Here is a 21682-nt window from a genome sequence, read left to right on the forward strand (position 1 = left end):
TGCATGTTGTTTGACAAAGAAGGCTTGTTTTGAGTAACTGTATTTGTTCTTCCTGCTCGACTTCAGCGATATTTCCTTCCAAATCCGAGGACAACTCTCAGATGAGGATCAGAGGTCCCCCGATCCCTGAGTCACAGGGTCAATCACCACTAACTGTGAAATCCAGGAAATGACCGTGCTTCCTCCTACATTCACGGTCATGTTCCTCTAGCAAGCTACTATTTACAGAGTTCCACAGGGAATGTGGCTCCAACGGCGGGGTGTGCGCAAACTATAAAGTCAGTCAGCCAATCATGATTTATAATGCATCTTTCATCTACAGTGACCAATCCTGTAACCTCCAAAAGGAGGACAGCCATACCACAAAGGAGAAAATGGTCAATAATCAAAAACCAAACTCAATCAAATGAATAAAAATCTGCTCTCACTGATAGAAAATAAATAAATATTATATTTAATGAAATTGGATTGAGAAGCTCAAATATCCGGAATTAATTTTGAGTGGAGCTGTTGCTTATTTGCATCAAAAAGGAGTCACATGAGGTGGATCTGACATCTGGTGAGGATACCAAAATTCCATCTCCTTAGGGTAGTCTTCCAGGCACGTCCAACTGACAGGAGGTCCTCAGGAAGAACCCGGACACACTGAAGCGATAATATTTCTCAGATGGATTCAGACGCCTTGGATCTTCTTTCAGCTCTGTTGTTAAAATTTCATACATCAATCCAAACTTACAATGCCATTCCAATGAAGTTGGGACATGGTGTAAATGTAAATTAAAAACCATGTTTTTACAATGTTACAATGTTTTGCAAATCCTCTTCAAAATGTATTCAATTGAATACACCACAAAGACAAGATATTTAATGTTCAAACTGATAAACTTTATTGTTTTTGTTCAAATTTTTGTTCATTTTGAAATGGATGCCTGCAACACATTTCAAAAAAGCTTTGACGGGGCAACAAAAGACTGGGAAAGTTGAAGAATGCTCAAAGAACACCTGTTTAGAACATTCCACAGGTTAATTGGAAACAGGTGAGTGTCATGATTGGGTATAAAAGGAGCATCCCCAAAAGGCTGAGCTGTTCACAAGCAAAGTTGGGGTGAGGATCACCACTTTGTGAATAACAGCGTGAAAAAATAGTCCAACAGTTTAAGAACAATATTTCTCAATGTTCAATTGCAAGGAATTTAGGGATTCCATCATCTACAGCCCATAATATAATCAGAAGATTCAGCGAATCTGGAGAACTTTCTACACGTAAGCGGCAAGGCGAAAACCAGCATTGAATGCCCGTGACCTTCGATCCCTCAGGCAGCACTACTTTAAAAACCAACATCATTGTGTAAAGGATCTTACCGGGTGGGCTCAGGAACTCTTCAGAAAACCATTGTCAGTGAACACAGTTCGTCGCTACATCTACAAGTGCAAGTTAAAATGCTACCATGCAAAGTGAAAATCATACATCAACAACATCCAGAAACGCCGCCACCTTCTCTGGGCCCGAACTCATTTGAAATGGACAGACGCAAAGTGGAAAAGTGTGCACAAAACAATAAAGTTTATCAGTTTGAACATTAAATATCTTTTCTTTGTGCTGTATTCAATTGAATATAGGTTAAAGAGGATTTGCAAATCATTGTATTCTGTTTTTATTTACATTTTACACAACGTCCCAACTTCATTGGAATTGGGGTTGTATATCAGTTATCCTGCCGACAGTTGAAAGGGGCTGCAGGCTTTTTCTCCATCAACAGTGACATTGGGAGTAATGCATCCAGACATTCGTGTATGCAACCGAATGATATACTGTAACTTTGTGGCTCTGGTGGGATTCAAATACCATGCTCCTCAGTGATGAGGCCAGTGATCTACCAGGTCAGCCAAAGGGGAATTCCCCACTAGGCAATCTATACTCAACAAAAATATAAACGCAACACTTTTGGTTTTGCTCCCATTTTGTATGAGATGAACTCAAAGATCTAAAACTTTTTCCACATACACAATATCACCATTTCCCTCAAATATTGTTAACAAACCAGTCGAAATCTGTGATAGTGAGCACTTCTCCTTTGCTGAGATAATTCATCCCACCTCACAGGTGTGCCATATTAAGATGCTGATTAGACACCATGATTAGTGCACAGGTGTGCCTTAGACTGCCCACAATAAAAGGCCACTCTGAAAGGTGCAGTTTTGTTTTATTGGGGGGGATACCAGTCAGTATCTGGTGTGACCACCATTTGCCTCATGCAGTGCAACACATCTCCTTCGCATCATCTGTGAAGAGAACACCTCTCCAACGTGCCAAATGGCAGTGAATGTGAGCATTTGCCCACTCAAGTCGGTTACGACGACGAACTGGAGTCAGGTCGAGACCCCGATGAGGACGACGAGCATGCAGATGAGCTTCCCTGAGACGGTTTCTGACAGTTTGTGCAGAAATTCTTTGGTTATGCAAACCGATTGTTCCAGCAGCTGTCCGAGTGGCTGGTCTCAGACGATCTTGGAGGTGAACATGCTGGATGTGGAGGTCCTGGGCTGGTGTGGTTACACGTGGTCTGCGGTTGTGAGACTGATTGGATGTACTGCCAAATTCTCTGAAACGCCTTTGGAGACGGCTTATGGTAGAGAAATGAACATTCAATACACGAGCAACAGCTCTGGTTGACATTCTTGCTGTCAGCATGCCAATTGCCGCTCCCTCAAATCTTGCGACATCTGTGGCATTGTGCTGTGTGATAAAACTGCACCTTTCAGAGTGGCCTTTATTGTGGGCAGTCTAAGGCACACCTGTGCACTAATCATGGTGTCTAATCAGCATCTTGATATGGCACACCTGTGAGGTGGGATGGATTATCTCAGCAACGGAGAAGTGCTCACTATCACAGATTTAGACTGGTTTGTGAACAATATTTGAGGGAAATGGTGATATTGTGTATGTGGAAAAAGTTTTAGATCTTTGAGTTCATCTCATACAAAATGGGAGCAAAACCAAAAGTGTTGCGTTTATATTTTGTAGTAAGAACATATTTCAGCCTGGATGTCTCCTTGCTACACTCGTATTCATACTTATCATCAATTAAAATCAGGAATTACTAAACTGCATTTATATTGCGCTTTTCTATCTGCATCAGATGCTCAAAGCGCTTTACAATAATGCCTCATATTCCCCCTGATGTCAGGGTGCTGCCATACAAGGTACTCACTACACACCGGGAGCAACTAGGGGATTAAAGACCTTGCCCAACGACCCTTAGTGATTTTCCGGTCAGGCTGGGATTTGAACCGAGGAACCTTTGGTCTAAAGCCCAATGCTTAAGCACTAGACCATCACCTCCCTTGCTAGACTAGATGTCTGTGGTAGTACTTCTCTTTGGAGGATCCTTGGAATGACATGGTGTCAAGCTAGCCCTCATTTAGGGGTTCTCAGATGAAGAATGTCACTTGTATTGTGAGAAAGTGCCTGATATGAAATTGTAGCCATGTTTGTGTTCCTCTGCCATGATCACACACCCAGGTGCCTCAGTGTTGATGACCCCAGTGGTTCGAGAAGACCAAGGGGACACCAACAATGGATGGTATTGTCTTGGTTACATGCAGGATCCAAGGCGGTTCCATGGTTTAGTGGATGTGGCAATGCGTGGCATGCGCATGCTCCTATGCTTGACATGACTGGAATTTGTCTAACCATCATGTGCTTGGCCTTTGAATGGAAGATGGAGTGTGCAGGGAAAACTCACACAGACGCAGAGATACCACACAGACTCCATAAAGAAAGGCCTCAGGTTGGCTGCAAACAACAGATCACGTATAGATTGTTCAAAAGCACAACCTTCTTGGTATGACTTGCTAACCATTTACACCACCATGTTGCCTGCTTCAAATTTAAGATCTGTAAATTGTTGCTGATAAACTAAAGGTTCTTTTTATCCTTGTGATCCTACAGTGCTGGAAATCTTACAGCTGGTCAACCACAGGGATCTTCTCTTGGCTGACACACACATTCAGGAGCTGGAGCGAGAATCTGAGCTGCTGTCCCTCATGCCTGCCACATCAAGTCCAACTCTAACTCCAATTATTTCTCCCAGCCCCCCTCCCAGCATATTCCCTTTATCACCTCCATCCTTAAATGAGTCCCTGAGCTCCAATGCAACACTGGACTCCAGTCGGCGGAAGGCAAAGGATGTGGAGCTCCTCTATGAAGCCCTACAGAAGGAGATGTGGGATGTTGTCCGAGAATCCCTCCGCCAGCCTAGTGCTGGGCCAAACCTTGGGCTGGTGGTGCTTGTAATCCAGCAGGAAGAACATGCAGATGCTGCCTGGGCTCTAAGAGAAGAGACCAAGCAACCAGAGCTTGAGGGGTCCCAAACCTACACCAGCCAGCGTCCCCGGCGACTGAAGCTTAAGTGGAGGCAGGCTGTTTCAGAGGCAGCAGAATGGAGCTTGCCACATCAGATGGATACCCAGGCAGGGATGCTGGCCTCATATCTGGACCGCCTGAAGAGTAGGATGGTGGATGACTTAGATGCAGCAAGGAGGAATGTGGTATCCATTTACCCTGAAGAGTTTGCAGCTTTTCAGGTGTATGTAGAAAGTTATCATCGTGCAGTGGCTAAACGTCTTCGGACAATTACTAGTGGCCCACTGCAGATTACGGATGTCTACTCACTCCTGGACTGGTTCTACAACATCTACAATAGGTACATCACCAGGCCAACAAACCTTCATGATTGACCAAAGAGTTGCCCAATATGTGGAATGCTAACGGCTTTATGTTTTCCACCAGGGATGTGCTTGGAGCCATTGGTACAGCTAGTCCCATTAATTATGCTCCACTGGAACCAATTTTGCTTCAGGATACAGTAGACAGGCTGGAAGAAGACTGCATCAGTATAGTCAGGGTAAGAAAGAACTTTTGCATGGTCCTTACTCAGGAAAACTCATCAGTAGACAGATCTTTACTTGATGTTGCCATTTTTCAGGAGAAGGTGACAACTGAGTTAATTCAGGTTCTGGATGAAGAAGAACGCCGATGGGCCCAGGCTCTGCACATAGAGGAGTATCAGTGCCAATTGGCACGTTCTATCATTCAGGTACACTGTTAGAAACCATTAAAAAAAGTGACCTTGTCAACAGCTTACTTAGTGATTATTTAGCGTGGAAGTACATCTACAATTTTTAGTCATAGTCTTCATAATTCCAGAGGCTGAAGATAGACCTGGACAGATCCACATCTGTGAACCAGTTCCTTGGAGCAAGAGTGGCTCGTTGCAGTCTCATTGGTTTAGCTGACTTCCTCTACAAGTACGTCTGTCAATCATGGAGAGGTTTTACAGAAGACATTACAAACCAAAATAACATTAAGTGCGAACACATCCATCCATCTATCCATCTATCTGTCTATCTATCTATCTATTGATCTATCGATCGATCAATCGATATCCGGTGCATTCACTTCACTTTTTCCAAATTTTGTTATGTTACAACCTTATTCAAAAATGGAATAAATTCTCTTTTTCCCCTAAAAATTCTACTCACAACACCCCATAATGACAACATAATTTTTTTTTTGCCAAACTTATTAAAAATAAAAAACTAAGAAATCAAATGTACGTAAGTATTCACACCCTTTGCTCAATACTTTCTGATGCACCTTTGGCAGCAATTACAGTCTCAAGTCTTCTTGACTATAGAATGACCCCCCCCCCCCCCCCAAAAAAAAAAAAAAAAAACAGAACCCATAAAAGTTGTAATAAATCCTACAAAGGTCCAGCAAATTTCAAGACATTTGCTTCAGTCTGTGTACAATCATTCCCCAAATTTTCAGTTACCTTGGTCACTTTGCATAAAACTCTGTTCTTTCAAAATTACGCTCCAATTGGTATGATTTGTAGGTGAAATAGGCCTCCAGGCAAAATGTCTTTTCCTTGGTTGACCACAATATGTTGGATCATCTCCCCCAACATGACAAATAATGTAGTATACGTTTTGAATATGATTGGAGCTTTTATAAAATTTTGACCCCCTGAAAAATTCTTCAATTGACACCTACCTGGACGCCTATTGAAAATTCAAGTTTTTTCAGTTAGTTTTTTCAAAAGAGTAATGTAGCATTTGTGCTGAATTTGGTGCTTGTTTCACCATTTGAAAGATTCCTCTGTAAATATTCTATTATCTGCTGCACTAAGGGGAGAAGATTTCTTTATATTGCAGGACAGGTTGTTGTGGATTTGCACTAAAGTTCACCCCAGATGGTAAATACACTCTTTATGTGTTCAGTTTCCAGAGAAAAGTGGAGATGTTTCATGACACTCAGGCAGAATTTGGAGATCGAGGAGATGGGTATGTTTCCAGAACCATAGCTCTGGTCAACTGCTGCCCTCCTCTCAGGTAGACACACAATAATGTTGCAAAGCATGTTTCAGATAAACAGCGTCTCACAGATCAATCAAGCTTCTTTTTACTGTGAACTCTGCAGATCCTTTGTGGAGCGCTGCAGGCAGTGCGACCCACAAGGCAGCGAGGAGTCGGCGCAGAGAGCAAACTCCTCCCTGGACAGGATCATCAACCAGTCTGTGAGGGTGCTGACGGACAGACTGTTTGAGCACATCAGGGTGAGCTGATCCCGCTGTGCGTGTCATATCTTAAGATGTCCTCCAGGATATTCACCCAACACCAAAACAATTTATTACTATTTTAGTCATTTAAAATGAAAATTGTGAACTCAGATGTGACATCCAGTAAGGACTGTCAAACATGATGGTCTTCATACAACCAGCAGGGGGCAGTAAATGCCCACATCAAAATGCACAGTTTGACATTTGAACATTTTATGGTCTGTTGTTGGCAATGTTCAAAATAGTGAAGTCATTGAGCGGTTAGCAAAAGGCCTGCATTTATATAGCGCTTTTCCATCTGCATCAGATGCTCAAAGCGCTTTACAATTATGCCTCACATTCACCCCGATGTCAGGGTGCTGCCATACAAGGTGCTCACTACACACCGGGAGCAATAGGGGATTAAAGACCTTGCCCAAGGGCCCTCAGTGATTTTCCAGTCAGGCGGGGATTTGAACCAAGGATTTTCTGGTCTCAAGCCCAACACCTTAACCACTAGACCATCACCTCCCCTTAGTAAGATCTAGCTCCAGACTGACAAATGGACAGACGTATTTTTTTGCGAATAGTCCGCAAAAGGACTTCTCTGCCAGAGGCATTGAAAAAATGTCTTGACTCTTTTCCACTTTAGCTACAATAAACCCAAATTTAACTAAAGCTCTTTCAACATTAGTCCAGAATAGGCCAAATCTGTTCAAGAAGTTCCAAATGTAATAAGTAGTACTATGTTTTGCAGTTTCAAAAAAATAAGTAATTTTCTCTATTCAACAAAAACATTATGTTTTAAATCAGATTTGATTTTCAATCATCCTACTAATCCTACCTGGCAGCATGGTGGATTAGTGGTTAGCACTGTTGCCTCACAGCAAGAAGGTCATGGGTTCGATTCCCACCTGTGGCCTTTCTGTGTGGAGTTTGCATGTTCTCCACGTGTTTGTGTGGGTTTCCTCCCACATTTAACCCCTTAACGCCTATTGTCGCATATATGCTACAATATTTGACTCAAATATGCAACATACCAAATTGACCAGTATGCCTGTTGTCGCAAATTTGCAACATACCAGTATTATTATTATAACATTATAACATAAATTATTACCAAAATACCAAAATTACTATTTATTTTTTGTGCAAAAGTGAAATTAATAATCTCAACATTATTTACCATCTACTTAAAGGCAAAAACACACACAAAACATTTTTTTATATACAGCTATATAAATTCAGGCATTAAGGGGTTAAAACAGTGAATTGGAATCTTTATAAGTGCCCAGGTCTCCCTTGCAAAAGAGATCTCATTCTCAATGGGACTAACCTGGTTAAAAAAATAAAAACATTTAACAAATATGAAAATTGGTGAAAAGTCCAATGAGTGAGTTGTTATTATTACTGTTTTTGTTGTTGAAATTTATAAAATAATAATTCACATCTATTATTGGGGTTGGTGAAGTTCGACCTTACTTGTGTGAAGCGTCTTGAGGCAGCTTTGGTGTCATTTGGCATTATATAAATAATATAAATTGAATTAAATAAACGGAATCTAAATTGTTTCAGAAAATGACGTCATCGGGAATAAACAATTTAATACTTTCTCATTTTTACAAATCTGAACATTTGTTTTTCAGGCACACTTGAGTGTTGCTCCTTTTCTGTCAGGTTTTTACAATGGCCATTGCACGGAAAACATCTATCACTCTTAAACACCCTTTCCTGTTTTTGGAGTTCAGCAAAATTTCAAACAAATGGGTTTTAGATAACGTTAGCTTCACTGTGGGAACAAAAAAAACCCTAAGTGACAAGTCAAACATGTTTATTCAACGACACAGATAAACGACTTAATGACTGAAAGAGTGTCTTGAAAGATGTCAGAATTCCTAAAGTTCCTGAGTTATCGCCTTTAGGAAGTGTGAGACAGAAGTCAGATTGCTGCCGTTTGTTTATTAAAGCGAGCAGAGAAAAATGTCCGTATTGTCTCATTTTCACCTTCCTGCTGTGTTCATCAGTAATTTTGCCGTTCTAGCCTTTCTTTGACAAGCTGATAAAAAGAAAATGGCTGAACAACACCGAGGCCTTCGAGGCCATTGAAGCCAACATTAAACAACACTTCAAGAAGTTCCGGAGGATGGACTCTCCGCCCTATCAGGTAAAACCACTTCACTGGCTTTACGTGTGCAGCGTTTGATAACGGGGCTGCACGGAGCCAATCAGTGATCGGCTTTCCGGTGTGATTAACAGACACTTGTGGGTGAGGTGCATCGGCGTGTCCTGGTGGAGTACGTCCGAGCCGTCATGAGTGGACGAGTCATCTGTACCTCCTCCAAGATGAGGAAGAGGATGGCCTTTCGGTTGCAGGATGAGGCCAAACAGCTGAAAGGACTCTTTAAGGATCTGGTGAGTCCAAAAACAGACTCTCTCACAATGTAAAATTTAGTTTTGTAATTATCTAGATGTGCATGTTCTTCAGACTCCACCCTAAAATTAAGTTTTATGTAGTCCCATAGTCAGTTTGGTGAAATATCAGTTTAAGTCTCTTCTGAGATACAGATTAAGATGTCTTCACCAGTCAGTCTGACAACTCTCCAGATGCAAGAAATGCTGAAATAATCCTTGAAAAATAGAGATGATGTGGGAAAATATTGGGCTCCAGTGATATGCCCCCAAAATCATCTGGATTTGTATCCAGATCCTGAATCTGGAGTTGGTTTTAAGATACGTTACCATTAAGCGGCACACAGATTTTCAACAGCTGACAAAGGGCCCTATCTTCATGATCTATAGTGCACGCTCTAAAGTGCATAAGACAAGTGTATCTGGGACATGTTCAATGCTACCTTGCTATTTAGAGGGCGTGTCATCTTAGTGTAAAGTAAGGCACAGAGCGCAGGTTGTATTTACTTTGGACAAACTGGCAGGAGTAAGGTAGAATTTCAATGGTTACAAGTAAAAAAAATATATCCCTGAATGATTTATAGTGGTTATATTCTGAAGCACAAATTAAGACAGCTACGCCTCAACTGTGTGCAAAGCTTTTTTTTATTATTATTATTTTATCAGTATAGTTGAAGCAGATAACTTTGCTTCTTTGATCTTCTGTGTAGTTTAGCCCCTGATACCTAGCCTCATGGACAACTCTGCTCAGTACAGTGAAATCGCAGGCAGGGCATGTGCATGTAGGCAGGTAGGTATTCCATCCCAATGAAATGATTGGTTGGACCTGGCTGACACAAGCAACAGAATTTTTTGTTGTTTTTAGTGTCAGAGGATTTGATTTCTTGATTGCTGTTGAAGTGTACAGAAAAAAATATAATGCAATGCTAAAAATACCATCGGCCGTATGAGCTTAAAAATAGGAAACAGAATGTGACCTTTTAACCTCTTAAAATAGGTCAAGGTTAGCCATCTTTGAACTTTTCCAAGGTCTTTGTCCCAAGAATGTTCCCTGTGAATTTGAAGACCCTGACACAAACAGAACTGGACTTATGCTGAGCACAGGCGGACAGATGGACGGACGCAAGGCCTTTGCAATACCCAATGGCCATATTTTGGCCTCGGCTAAAAATCGACGATCCTTACAAAAAGTGCTTCGAGAGTGCATTTCTGCTTTAATTAGGCATGAGTGTGTTTTGGATGTAACATGAATGGTTTACATGAGCAACAGTCATCTACCAGAGCTCCCTGAGGTGAAGCTTTTGACTCTTTGGTTCCACAACACCTCTTCCAATCATCCACTTTCGATATCTTAGTGGGATGAGGAGTTGTATGGAAGTAAATCTGTGCCATCAGAGTTTGAATTAGAATTTTTGAGGTTGATTTTTTTTTTTTTTAGCATCGAAATCAGAGTGTGAAGTTGAATTTCTAAAGTTGAATTTGTTTAGCATCAACATATTCAGCCTCAAAAAATTCAACCTAAACAAAATTCAACCTAAAAAAATTTCAACCTCAAAAATTCAACCTCAAAAAACAACCTCCAAAATAGAAAAGCAGGGAGAAGTAATCAATCCCTGTCTCAGTCATCCAACTTTCAGCAGTGTTATCGTGTCTTCTTCTTCTTCTTCTTCTTCTTTCGATTTGGTCTCGGTGTCACATGACCAATGTGGAGCAAAACATGATTGGCTGGATGTTGGACAATTGAGGACAGGTTTTGATTGCTTCTCCCTGCTTTTCTAATTTTTTTTAGTGTTGAATTTTTTTTTTTTTTTTAGGTTGAATTTTTTTAGTTGAATTTTTGAGGTTGATTTGTTTTTTGTTTTTTTTTTGAGGTTGAATTTTTTTTTTTTTTGGTTGAATTTTTTGAGGCTGAATATTTGATGCTAAACAAATTCAAACTCCGATGGCACAGATTTATTTCCATAGAGTTGTGCTACCAAAGTATAGACCTAGGTAGGAGTCACGCTACCTGTCCTTGCCCTTTGACAAGACACTTCAGCTCCATTTTCCTAGTTCACTCAGCTGTAAATGGGTACTGGGCTTGGCCGGGGAATTAAGCTGTGGCAGGAAAGGATTTACAACACAGAAAATACTGAAATTTCTATACTATTCCTTCCAATTGGACATAATTAACGTTGACTTAAGCTAATTTACAGTACTACAAATTCAGCACATTGTTTTCTTTCAACTCTAATACCTGTGAAAGGAGAAATGACCAAACATTCTGATAGGTTCAACTATATGTGGACCTCCTAGTACATGTTTCAGTAGGTTTCATTCACGTAATCAATCAAGTAAACACATTTACCTGCATTTGACTCTTTAGTGTCAAAGTAGCTTCACAGTTTCTTGGATGAGGACAAGATCGAGAGTATCCAAAGGATTAGTAAGAATTACTAACAAAAAAATTCCGAGCACAACCAGTCCTATGACTCAAGAACTCTGTTGCTCATAATTGGACCCTGACCCTTAAACTTCCAAGTCAGGAATAACTCAGACGGTGTTGATACAGGAGGAGCTCTGACAAATGGCTGCAGTCAGTGAGATGGAGATGGATGAACGAGGCTTACGTTAGCATTGGTGGAAAGGGAAGAGGGTATAAAACAACGACGCTTGACAGCGTGCAATTTGCCCCTTGTGCTGTGCGCGAGTTCAAACAAGTGTCCGTCACCTCGGCTGACAACAGGAAGCTGCTGTGTTCAGAAGGAACTTCCCGTTCCTGTCAGCTGGCGCGCTTTGATGTGGCTCGACGGTGGCCTTGATGGCATTTTTCGTCGAGAAGCGGGATGAAGTGTCTGTGGAAACTGGGAACGGGGAGGGAGGATGAGTTTTTAATGCCTGTCTAAAAACGAAGCCATTATTTTTAGTGAATGCCGAGCCAAGGAATTCTGCTTTCTTTTTCCTGAGCGTTCAAAGGAAACATGACCAAGAAAAACAAAAGTGGAACTTGTTATTCTCTTAAATCACCTCAATGAGTGTCCTCTGACCCGTGGAGGTGTTAATCTGTGCTCGCTCTGAAGGTTTAATTATTCTCCAGGCTTTTAACAATGCCTCATCTGTGCTTTTATTCTGTGCTTTTGCCCAAGTGGGAACCATCTGATGAACTTGTTATTGTAAATTGCTGAACTTTTGAAATGATGACGCTATTTGGAAGAAGAATAATAAGAAAAAATGAAGATGCAAATGTCCAAATTTCCTCTAGTACGTTCTTTTGGCTTCTCCCTTTCATGATTGGGGTCACCAGATAGGATCTGCATGTTGTTTTGACCCAAGTTCTACACCGGATGCCCTTCTTGACGCAACTTCACATTACATGGAAAATGGTCACAGTTGACCTTGAACCAGGAACTTTCTGTTGTGGAAGCACATGCACTGACCACTCCCCCCCCCCGGGGGCGGGGCTGGAGGGCTGGTTAAGGTCAGGTCAATTTCAGCAGTATGGTGAACAATTTTGATGAAAATTCTATTTCAGACAAAATATTGTATATAACATTGTTTTTATTTCCCTGAGAATAGGCATATGTTTAATTTTATTCCAGGTTAGCTTAGGTTTCACGTATTCTAGTTTAGTAGTGCATGGGTGCAAGGCAAGAAAATAAATCAGGTAATAACTGCAACAAAAACAACAATCTAAATGTGACATTAGACTGATTGGATAGTTCTTCCATGTTTAAAATCACATATTTGTATTATTTACCTGAACATATTCTATATACAGATGGTGACCAAGTGGTTAGGTGCCCTTGATTCTAGTGCAGAAGGGTCCCGGTTCAAGGCCACCCCTGCCCATACTTCATGTAGTGTGGAGTTGTGTCAGGAAAGCATTGGCATAAAACTGCCACGTGCCAAATCAACATACAGATCCATCTTGGATCTGCTGTGGCGACCCAAAGTGAAACAAAGAAGGAGATGAAGGGATCTGCTATAGAATACATCAGGTCTGAGAAAATGCATTGGCACAGCAGATGATCACATCCACCACGCCATATCCACCCACCCAGACAGACAGCAGCATTTTATCTCCTGTTACATGGACACCCGGGTCTAGTTGCTGGGATCATTAGCACTGACGCACCTGCGTGCTGGATCATGTGTAGAGAAGTGCGTGACACAAGGCCATAACATTGCAGATGACATTACCCCATGATGTGTATTGTACAGCCCATGTGACTTTCCCCTAAGTACGTGTTTCCAGCATTATCTATGGATCCTCCAGAGAGACCTATTGTGAAAGACATCCAGTTATCACCTGAGGTCACTAGTTAGCATCCAGGTCTCACAGCCATGCAGGAAACAGGAAGCACCAGGACCCAAAAGACTTGGGCGTTCATTTTCCTGTAAAGGTATAAGCATTGCTAAAGACCTCTGTCAGTGACCTTGTGACTCCATTAGCTCTTTCCAGGCATCTCTCGACGTCAATGGCCGAAGGACCAGAGACATGAGTGTCACTACTGAGATAAATGAATCATTCAACTGTTCAACACTTTCACTACATATGCATGCACTGATGATGGATGAGTCAAAGGAGTCACTGAGAGCCTGGATCTTAGTGATGATCAAAGACAACTGCAATCCCAGACATTCTGAGTCCTCAGTCAGCTTCTCATGTGCTACAATCAGAGCTCCATTGATTTCACAAGATTACATCAGTTAACTATCCCCCATCAGCAAACCGCACCCAAGTCACTGGACTCCATGACCTTATCCACCAACCAGACCAAATAATGGACAGAGTAGGAGTCAGAAAAATGGCTGACTTGTTGGGTTTGACTGATGCATCAGGCAGCAGAACCCATGCACGGAAGGCAGCAGAATCAACCTTATATTACTCATCATAGTAACTGGCCCAAGTGGATAGTAAGGCGCGTCATCTGTCCGAACCGTGTCATCAGTTGTCATAACTCTAGTGGGACATGGCGTAGTTGTGGGAGGAACGCAGTAAGAACACAGGAACACAGATGGTGTGTAACCTGCTCACACCATCTTGTCTTCTCAGTGTAGCTGATTTTCTCAATATCACACAGCCTGTATTTGCCATCAAGCCTTGTGGTACAACTGCTCTGTGTGATATTCACAGTTCTCTTTTAAATGAAAAACCTCCTCCTATGAACACTGGTGTTACTAATGCAGTTACTGGCAGCTTTCAGGATCACGTCACTCAGGAACTGGTATGTTCCATTCAGGTTATTTGTTGTGTCCTTGTTTCCAACTCATCAGTTCAGATTGCAAACAGACTTCAGTATACGTCTGGGAGACAGAGAAGATGACAGACTGAAAGACTTCAATGCATCTAGGCCCTTTCACATACAGTGGGGCAAAAAAGTATATAGTCAGTCCCTGATTGTGCAGTTCTCCTACTTAGAAAGATGAGAGAGGTCTGTAATTTTCAACATAGGTACACTTCAACTGTGAGAGACAAATGAGAAGAAAAAAAACAGGAAATCACATTGTAGGATTTAAAAAAATATATATTTGTGAATTATGGTTGAAAATAGTATTTGGTCAATAACAGAAGTTCAACTCAATACTTTGTAACATATCTTTGTTGGCAATGACAGAGGTCAAACGTTTCTTGTAAGTCTTCACTGGGTTTGCACACACTGTAGCTGGTATTTTGGTCCATTCCTCCATGCAGATCTCCTCTAGAGCAGTGATGTTTTGGGGCTGTCACTGGGCAACATGGACTTTCAATTCCCTCGACTTTCAATTCCCACTCCAGGACCTTGAAATGCTTTTTACAGAGCCACTCTTTCCTTGCCCAAGCGGTGTGTTTGGGATCATTGTCATGCTGGAAGACCCAGCCACGTTGCATCTTTAAGGCTGTCACTGATGGAAGGAGGTTTTGGCTTAAAATTTCATGATACATGGCCACGTTTATTCTTCCCTTAACACGGATCAGTCATCCTGTTCCCTTTGCAGAAAAACAGCCCCAAAGCATGATGTTTCCACCCCCATGCTTCACAGTAGATATGGCGTTCTTGGGATGCAACTCAGCATTCTTCTTCCTCCAAATACGACGAGTTGAGTTTTTACCGAAATGTTCTGTTTTGGTTTCATCTGACCACAAGGTATTCTCCCAGTCCTCTTCTGGATCATCCATATGCTCTCTGGCAAACTTCAGATGGGTCTGGACATGGTACTGGCTTAAGGAGGGGACACACCTGGTACTGCAAATTTGAGGCCCTCTCTCATAGTGTGTAGTCTTGTTACTTTGGTCCCAGCTCTCTGCTGTCATTCCTCAGGTCCCTCCGTGTAGTTCTGGGATTTTTGTTCACCGTTCTCATGATCATTTTGACCCTATGGGATGACATCTTGCGTGGAGCCCCAGATCGAATAGAGATTATCAATGGTCTTGTATGTCTTTCCATTTTCTTACAATTGCTCCCACAGTTGATTTATTCCACACCAACCTGCTTGACGATTGTAGATTCCCAGCCTGGTCCACATCTACAATTTTCTTCCTGGTGTCCTTCGACAGCTCTTTGGTCTTTGCCATGGTTGAGTTGGAGTCGGACTGTTTTGAGGCTGTGGACAGGTGTCTTTAACAGGATAACGAGTTCGACTAGAGGCCATTAATACAGGTAACAGGTGGAGGACAGAAGAGCTTCTTAAAGAAGAAGTTACAGGTCTGTGAGAGCCAGAAATCTTGCTTGTTTGTAGCGACCAATACTTATTTTCACCATAATTTACAAATTAATTCTTAAAAATCCTACAATGTGATGTTCCTCAATTTTTTTTTTCTCATTTTGTCTCTATAATTGAAGTGTACCTATGTTAAAAAATTAAAGACCTCTCTCATCTTTCTAGTAGGAAAAACTTTGCACAGTCAGGGGTGACTAAATACTTTTTTGCCCCACTGTATAGTGTGAAGATTGGACAAAGTGCACACTTAGTGCGCATGACACAGGAATCGTGTGTAAACTGTGTAAATGTCGTCCCTGCCGCCAACGTCTCATACACCTGTTGCTACAACTATTTGCGCACGCCTGAAAGACAAAGTTGGCCAAATTCCAAGGTGACATGCACAAACATCTAACACCGCTCGCATGGCACTTAGAAAATGTGTGGCCAGTCGCACTCTTCACACAATAACAGACTGCAGACAATCACTGTCATACTGCTGTGAAATTGTTCTATGTTCCCCACAATTGTGAGTTTGCATACACACACTGACATGTGGGTGTGTGCGCTCCACTCACGGGAGGCGTGGCTTCCAACATCACAGCAGCTGTGGTGATCTGTCATTCTGGACATTCCAGCTACAACCCCAATTCCAATGAAGTTGGGACGTTGTGTGAAATGTAAATAAAATACACACACACACACACACACACACACACACACATACACACACACTCATCTTCAAACCGCTTAGTCCAATTAAGGGTCACAGGGGCTGGAGCCTATCCCAGCAGTCATAGAGCGCAAGGCGGGGTACACCCAGGACTGGACCCCAGTCTGTCGCAGGGGCACAAACAGACAAACAAACACATTCACACCCACTCGCACACCGACATGCAATTTAAAGATTCCAATCCATCTAACCCGCATGTCTTTGGATGTGGGAGGAAACCGGAGCACCCAGAGGAAACCCACTCAAACATGGGGAGAACATGCAAACTCCACATAGAAAGGCCACAGGTGGGAATTGAACACATGACCTTCTTGCTGTGAGGCAACAGTGCTAACCCACTAAGTCACCGTGCTGCCCAAAACAGAATACAATGATTTGCAAATCCTCTTCAACCTATATTCAACTGAATACAAGACAAGATATTTAATATTTCAACTGATAAGCTTTGTTTTTGTGCAAATATTTGATCTTTTTGAAATGGATGCCTGCAACATGTTTCAAAAAAGCTGGGACAGTGGTATGTTTACCACTGTGTTACATCACCTTTCCTTCTAACAACACTCAATAAGCTTTTGGGAACTGAGGACACTAATTGTGAGTGTCATGATTGGGTATAAAAGGAGTATCCCCAAAAGGCTCAGCCGTTCACAAGCAAAGATGGGGTGAGAATCATCACTTTGTTAACAACTGCATAAAAAAATAGTCCAACAGTTTAAGAACAATGTTTCTCAATGTTCAATTCCTTCGTCTACAGTCCATAACATAATCAGAAGATTCAGAGAATCTGGAGAACTTTCTACATGTAAGCGGCAAGGCCGAAAACCAACATTGAATGCCCATGACCTTCGATCCCTCAGGTGGCACTGCATTAAAAACCGACATTATTGTGTAAAGGATCTTACAGTGTGGGCTCAGGAACACTTCAGAAAACCATTGTCAGTTAACACAGTTCGTCGCTACATCTACAAGTGCAAGTTAAAACTCTGCCATGCAAAGTGAAAGCCATACATCAACAACATCCAAAAATGGCACCGCCTTCTCTGGGCCTGAGCTCATTTGAAATGGACAGACGCAAAGTGGAAAAGTGTGCTGTTGTCTGATGAGTCCATGTTTCAAATTGTTTTTGGAAATTATGGACGCCATGTCCTCCGGACAAAAAAGGAAAAAGACCATCTAGATTGTTACCAGTGCAAAGTTCAAAAGCCAGCATCTGTGATGGTATGGGGGTGTGTTAGTGCATGGGCAACTTACACACCTGTGATGGCACCATCAATGCTGAAAGGTACATCCAGGTTTTGGAGCAACACATGCTGCCATCCAAGCAACGTCTTTTTCAGGGACATCCCTGCTTATTTCAGCAAGACAATGCCAAGCCACATTGTGCACGTGTTACAACAGCATGGCTTCGTAGTAAAAGAGTGTGGGTACTAGACTGGCCTCCCTGCAGTCCAGACCTGTCACCCATTGAAAATGTGTGGCCCATTATAAAGTGCAAAATACGACAACGGAGACCCCGGACCGTTGAACAACTGAAGTCCTACATCAAGCAAGAATGGGAAAGAATTCCACCTACAAAGCTTCAACAATTAGTGTCCTCAGTTCCCAAACACTTATTGAGTGTTGTTAGAAGGAAAGGTGATGTAACACAGTGGTAAACATACCACTGTCCCAGCTTTTTTGAAACGTGTTGCAGGCATCCATTTCAAAATGGGAAAATATTTGCACAAAAACAATAAAGTCTGTCAAGTTTGAACATTAAATGTCTTGTCTTTGTGGTGTTTTCAACTGAATATAGGTTGAAGAGGATTTGCAAATCATTGTATTCTGTTTTTATTTACATTTTACACAATGTCCCAACTTCGTTGGAATTGCGGTTGTACACCTACTGTGTTTGGACAGTCATGGACTAACAATTGTCCACTGTGAGGCGCATGTGTCTGATTGCTGTATTTATGTGGACATAAATAAAAACATATATATTGCTGTGGTGACGACAAGCTGCAGCAAGCGACTGTATTGAAATGGACCGTCAGATCAGAACACGCAGTGGGCGATCTAACCGTCACGTCACCCACGTGAGCTCAGTTCCACGTGATGCGGTGTCTGTGCTGTGGTGCGCCACCACAAGACACATGTCGTGCAGAACACAGCGCATGGCCGACAGGACGCAGCAGACCAGTAGATGTGGACGTCAAGCACACTGCTTCTCATTCATGTCATTTCATGACTGTGTCTGTGACCATGGGTCTCACCAGAGGAACAGACAGATCATATTGTATTGCTTGCTTGATAAATGCGGGTGTTTTATATGATGTGGGATTTAATTTTTTTTTTGTAATACTATTCCATGTCCTTCCCGATATGAGGCAGCTTCCTGCAGCTTTCAAAGAACAGCTCTGTAACTCAGTGGTAAAGTCTCTGACTGGGAGTCAGGTTTTGAAAGGCGCGGGTTGGGTTGGTGTGTTTTTTTCTTTTTTTTTAATTATTCCACATAAGCGGCGCCATGTGGTGCACCTGGCACTGTTCCTGCTCGATGTACACCGGCACATGCACAAACTCTCGCACCGGGTTCCTGCATGCCTGCCCGTCAGCGCGATGTTTTGTGCGTTAATTTCGAACTGTTTCACACTGTTTCAGCATTTTCATCCAAACGCTGTCCAAACTTCACACTATGTGTTAAGGGGCCAAAAGGAAGGATTCAGTTGTGGTCAGAGGTCATAAACTGGGAATTTCTATAGACCCTACAGTTTGGCAGGAGTCTCCAGTGTGTTCCCATGAGAACATGACCAGCCTCCTTAGTTGTACAGCCAGTACTGGAGTACCAAACCCAGAGGTACTTCTGTGGATGCTGAAAAAAAAGATCCAGAAATACGTAGCACTCAACCAAAAGTAGCTGTATTCTCCCACTGAGATATGGTTATTTCCAGGTCTGTGGGTCTCAGCAAGTGATGCCACCACAATGCAGAGGTTTCCAAGGTCACTCAGCAGCAGTAGCAGATGACTGACCTTGAAGATTGAGGTTAGTAAGGTTAGACCTTACCCATGTGAAACACCTTGGTGTGACCTGAGAGAAATGTTTCAGGTGTCCACTCCCATGTGTCATAAGTTTGGATTGGTAATCTTTTCCAGGGATAAGGACCCAAATAGATTTGGCAGTTTGAGCACAGTTAAGCTGTATTTCAACTCAATCTTGGCCTCTGACAGATAGAAACCATATCTCGTCAGTACCACGTCAAGTAAGGGACCATGCACTGGTGCTATGCATTGCCACATTTAAACCCCTACGGAATCATCCTTTTTCCTGATTGAAGAGTCTGAAGTGAAACAGTCTAAACCAGGGATTAATTTACTATTGCATCATTAGCTTTTCCTGCCCCTACCTCCCCTGACACCTGGAAACTAAACAGCTGCACGTGACAGAGCATTAGTAATACCTTAGTATTTCTTCTGTTTTTCTGGTTGCTTAATCCTGACTAATTATACTCAATCCAGAGATGGGTGTGGTGTCTGTTTCTGCAACCCTCCTGTCCTATGCACTGGCAAAATTTCCTGTTTATTCATTTTTAAATTGTTTTGTAAATTGTGTTGGTAGCATGGCCCAAGCGGCGCACACACCCCATTGAGTCTGGCCTGCTTGAGGTTTCTTCCTCAAATCATCAGAGGGAGTTTTTCCTTACCAAAGCCGCCTGTGTACTTGCTCTGGTGGTTGGTAAGGTTAGACCTTACTCGTGTGAAGCACCTTGAGGCAACTTTGTTGTGATTTGGCGCTATATAAATGAAAACAAATAGAGTAGTGGGCATAACCCGTAGTTTAGTGATCATTTTTAATATTTATTTGTACTCTATTTATAAAGATGATTTATTTTAAAATGTACATATTATGGAGCCCGGGATTGTCCTTTGTTTGTTTTTAAAATTTACCAACCATTTTTTCATGGAGAAAAAAAATTGCACAATGACTCATGGGGTCATTTGGGCCGTGAAAGATTGTATCCGTTCTTTCAGGGGAAATAAAGCTGTAATCGTTGACCACAATCTCAAGGAGCCTTCCAATGAGACAGCCTTGTCGCACCACTTTTGATGCCAACAAATGTAGTCTTAGAAGGGTGTAGCCCCTGAATTGGGGCAAGCACCATGTATCCTCTCACAGCCAGGTGAACCGAGGGAAACACTTTGGTCCTTTCTAATTGCTTAGGTCCTAAGCAATGAGGCATTTCTGTGTTGGATTGTGCTAAGAGAAATGTGCTCCATTTTTTTTTTTTTTTTTTTATCAGCAGGCCTTGATGTTATACCTAATTCTGAAATGAAAAAAGGACAGATATCCCGTCACCTTTGTCCACCTGGGCTAAATGAGTCTAGTGGGACGGATATATAACTATACATCTGTCCAAAGGTGTCAGACAGATCAGGTTCCTGATTGTTTTAAAGCATTCTGTTGAGTGTTTCTCTGTGTTTTAGGAATCGGGGTCATCCTGGTTGGACACTGTTCTCTCTCACCTAGCAGATATCATTCTCCTGGAGGACATGCCCTCCATCCAGATGGAGGTGGCAGTTCTGGTGAAGGAATTTCCAGACATAAGGTGAGTTTTGATTTATAAATAAAAATCCCAATTCCAATGAAGTTGGGATGTTGTGTAAAATGTAAATAAAAACAAAATACAATGATTTGCAAATCCTCTTCAATCTATATTCAGTTGAATACAACACAGAAACAAGATATTTAATGTTCAAACTGATAAACTTTATTGTTTTTGTGCAAATATTTGCTAATTTTGAAATGGATGCCTGCAACATGTTTCAAAAAAGCTGGGACAGTGGTATGTTTGCCACTGTGTTACATCACCTTTCCTTCTAACAACACTCAAAAAGCGTTTGGGAACTGAGGACACTATTGTTGAAGCTTTGAAGACCACAGCACACTTTTCCACTTGTGTCTGTCCATTTCAAATGCGCTCAGAGCCCAGAGAAGTGGCGGCGTTTCTGGATGTTGTTGATGTATGGCTTTCGCTTTGCATGGTAGAGTGATGGTGCAAGGGGTCTAGTGGTTAAGGTGTTGGGCTTGAGTCCAGAAGATCATGGGTTCAAATCCCCGCCTGACTGGAAAATCACTCAGGGCCCTTGGGCAAGGCATCCCCTATTGCTCCCGGTGTGTATGAGCACCTTGTATGGCAGCACCCTGACATCGGGGTGAATGTGAGGCATAATTGTAAAGCGCTTTGAGCATCTGATGCAGATGGAAAAGTGCTATATAAATGCAGTCCATTTACTATTAGAGTTT

At 42.1% G+C, this 21682-nt stretch overlaps 1 protein-coding gene across 1 annotated transcript in view; it reads left to right on the forward strand.

Annotated features, from left to right (window-relative positions):
• exoc3l2a (exocyst complex component 3-like 2a) overlaps nucleotides 1-21682 on the forward strand; it is a 53488-nt gene that overhangs the window by 28037 nt on the left and 3769 nt on the right. Inside the window, 9 exon segments of the mRNA XM_034178923.1 lie at nucleotides 3953-4706; nucleotides 4793-4907; nucleotides 4989-5099; nucleotides 5210-5310; nucleotides 6286-6396; nucleotides 6485-6620; nucleotides 8644-8766; nucleotides 8859-9014; nucleotides 20863-20984. Coding sequence (XP_034034814.1) covers nucleotides 3953-4706; nucleotides 4793-4907; nucleotides 4989-5099; nucleotides 5210-5310; nucleotides 6286-6396; nucleotides 6485-6620; nucleotides 8644-8766; nucleotides 8859-9014; nucleotides 20863-20984 — 1729 coding nt within the window.

This window comes from Thalassophryne amazonica, chromosome 9, assembly GCF_902500255.1.
Source record: "Thalassophryne amazonica chromosome 9, fThaAma1.1, whole genome shotgun sequence".
In the NCBI taxonomy this organism is placed as follows: Eukaryota; Metazoa; Chordata; class Actinopteri; order Batrachoidiformes; family Batrachoididae; genus Thalassophryne; species Thalassophryne amazonica.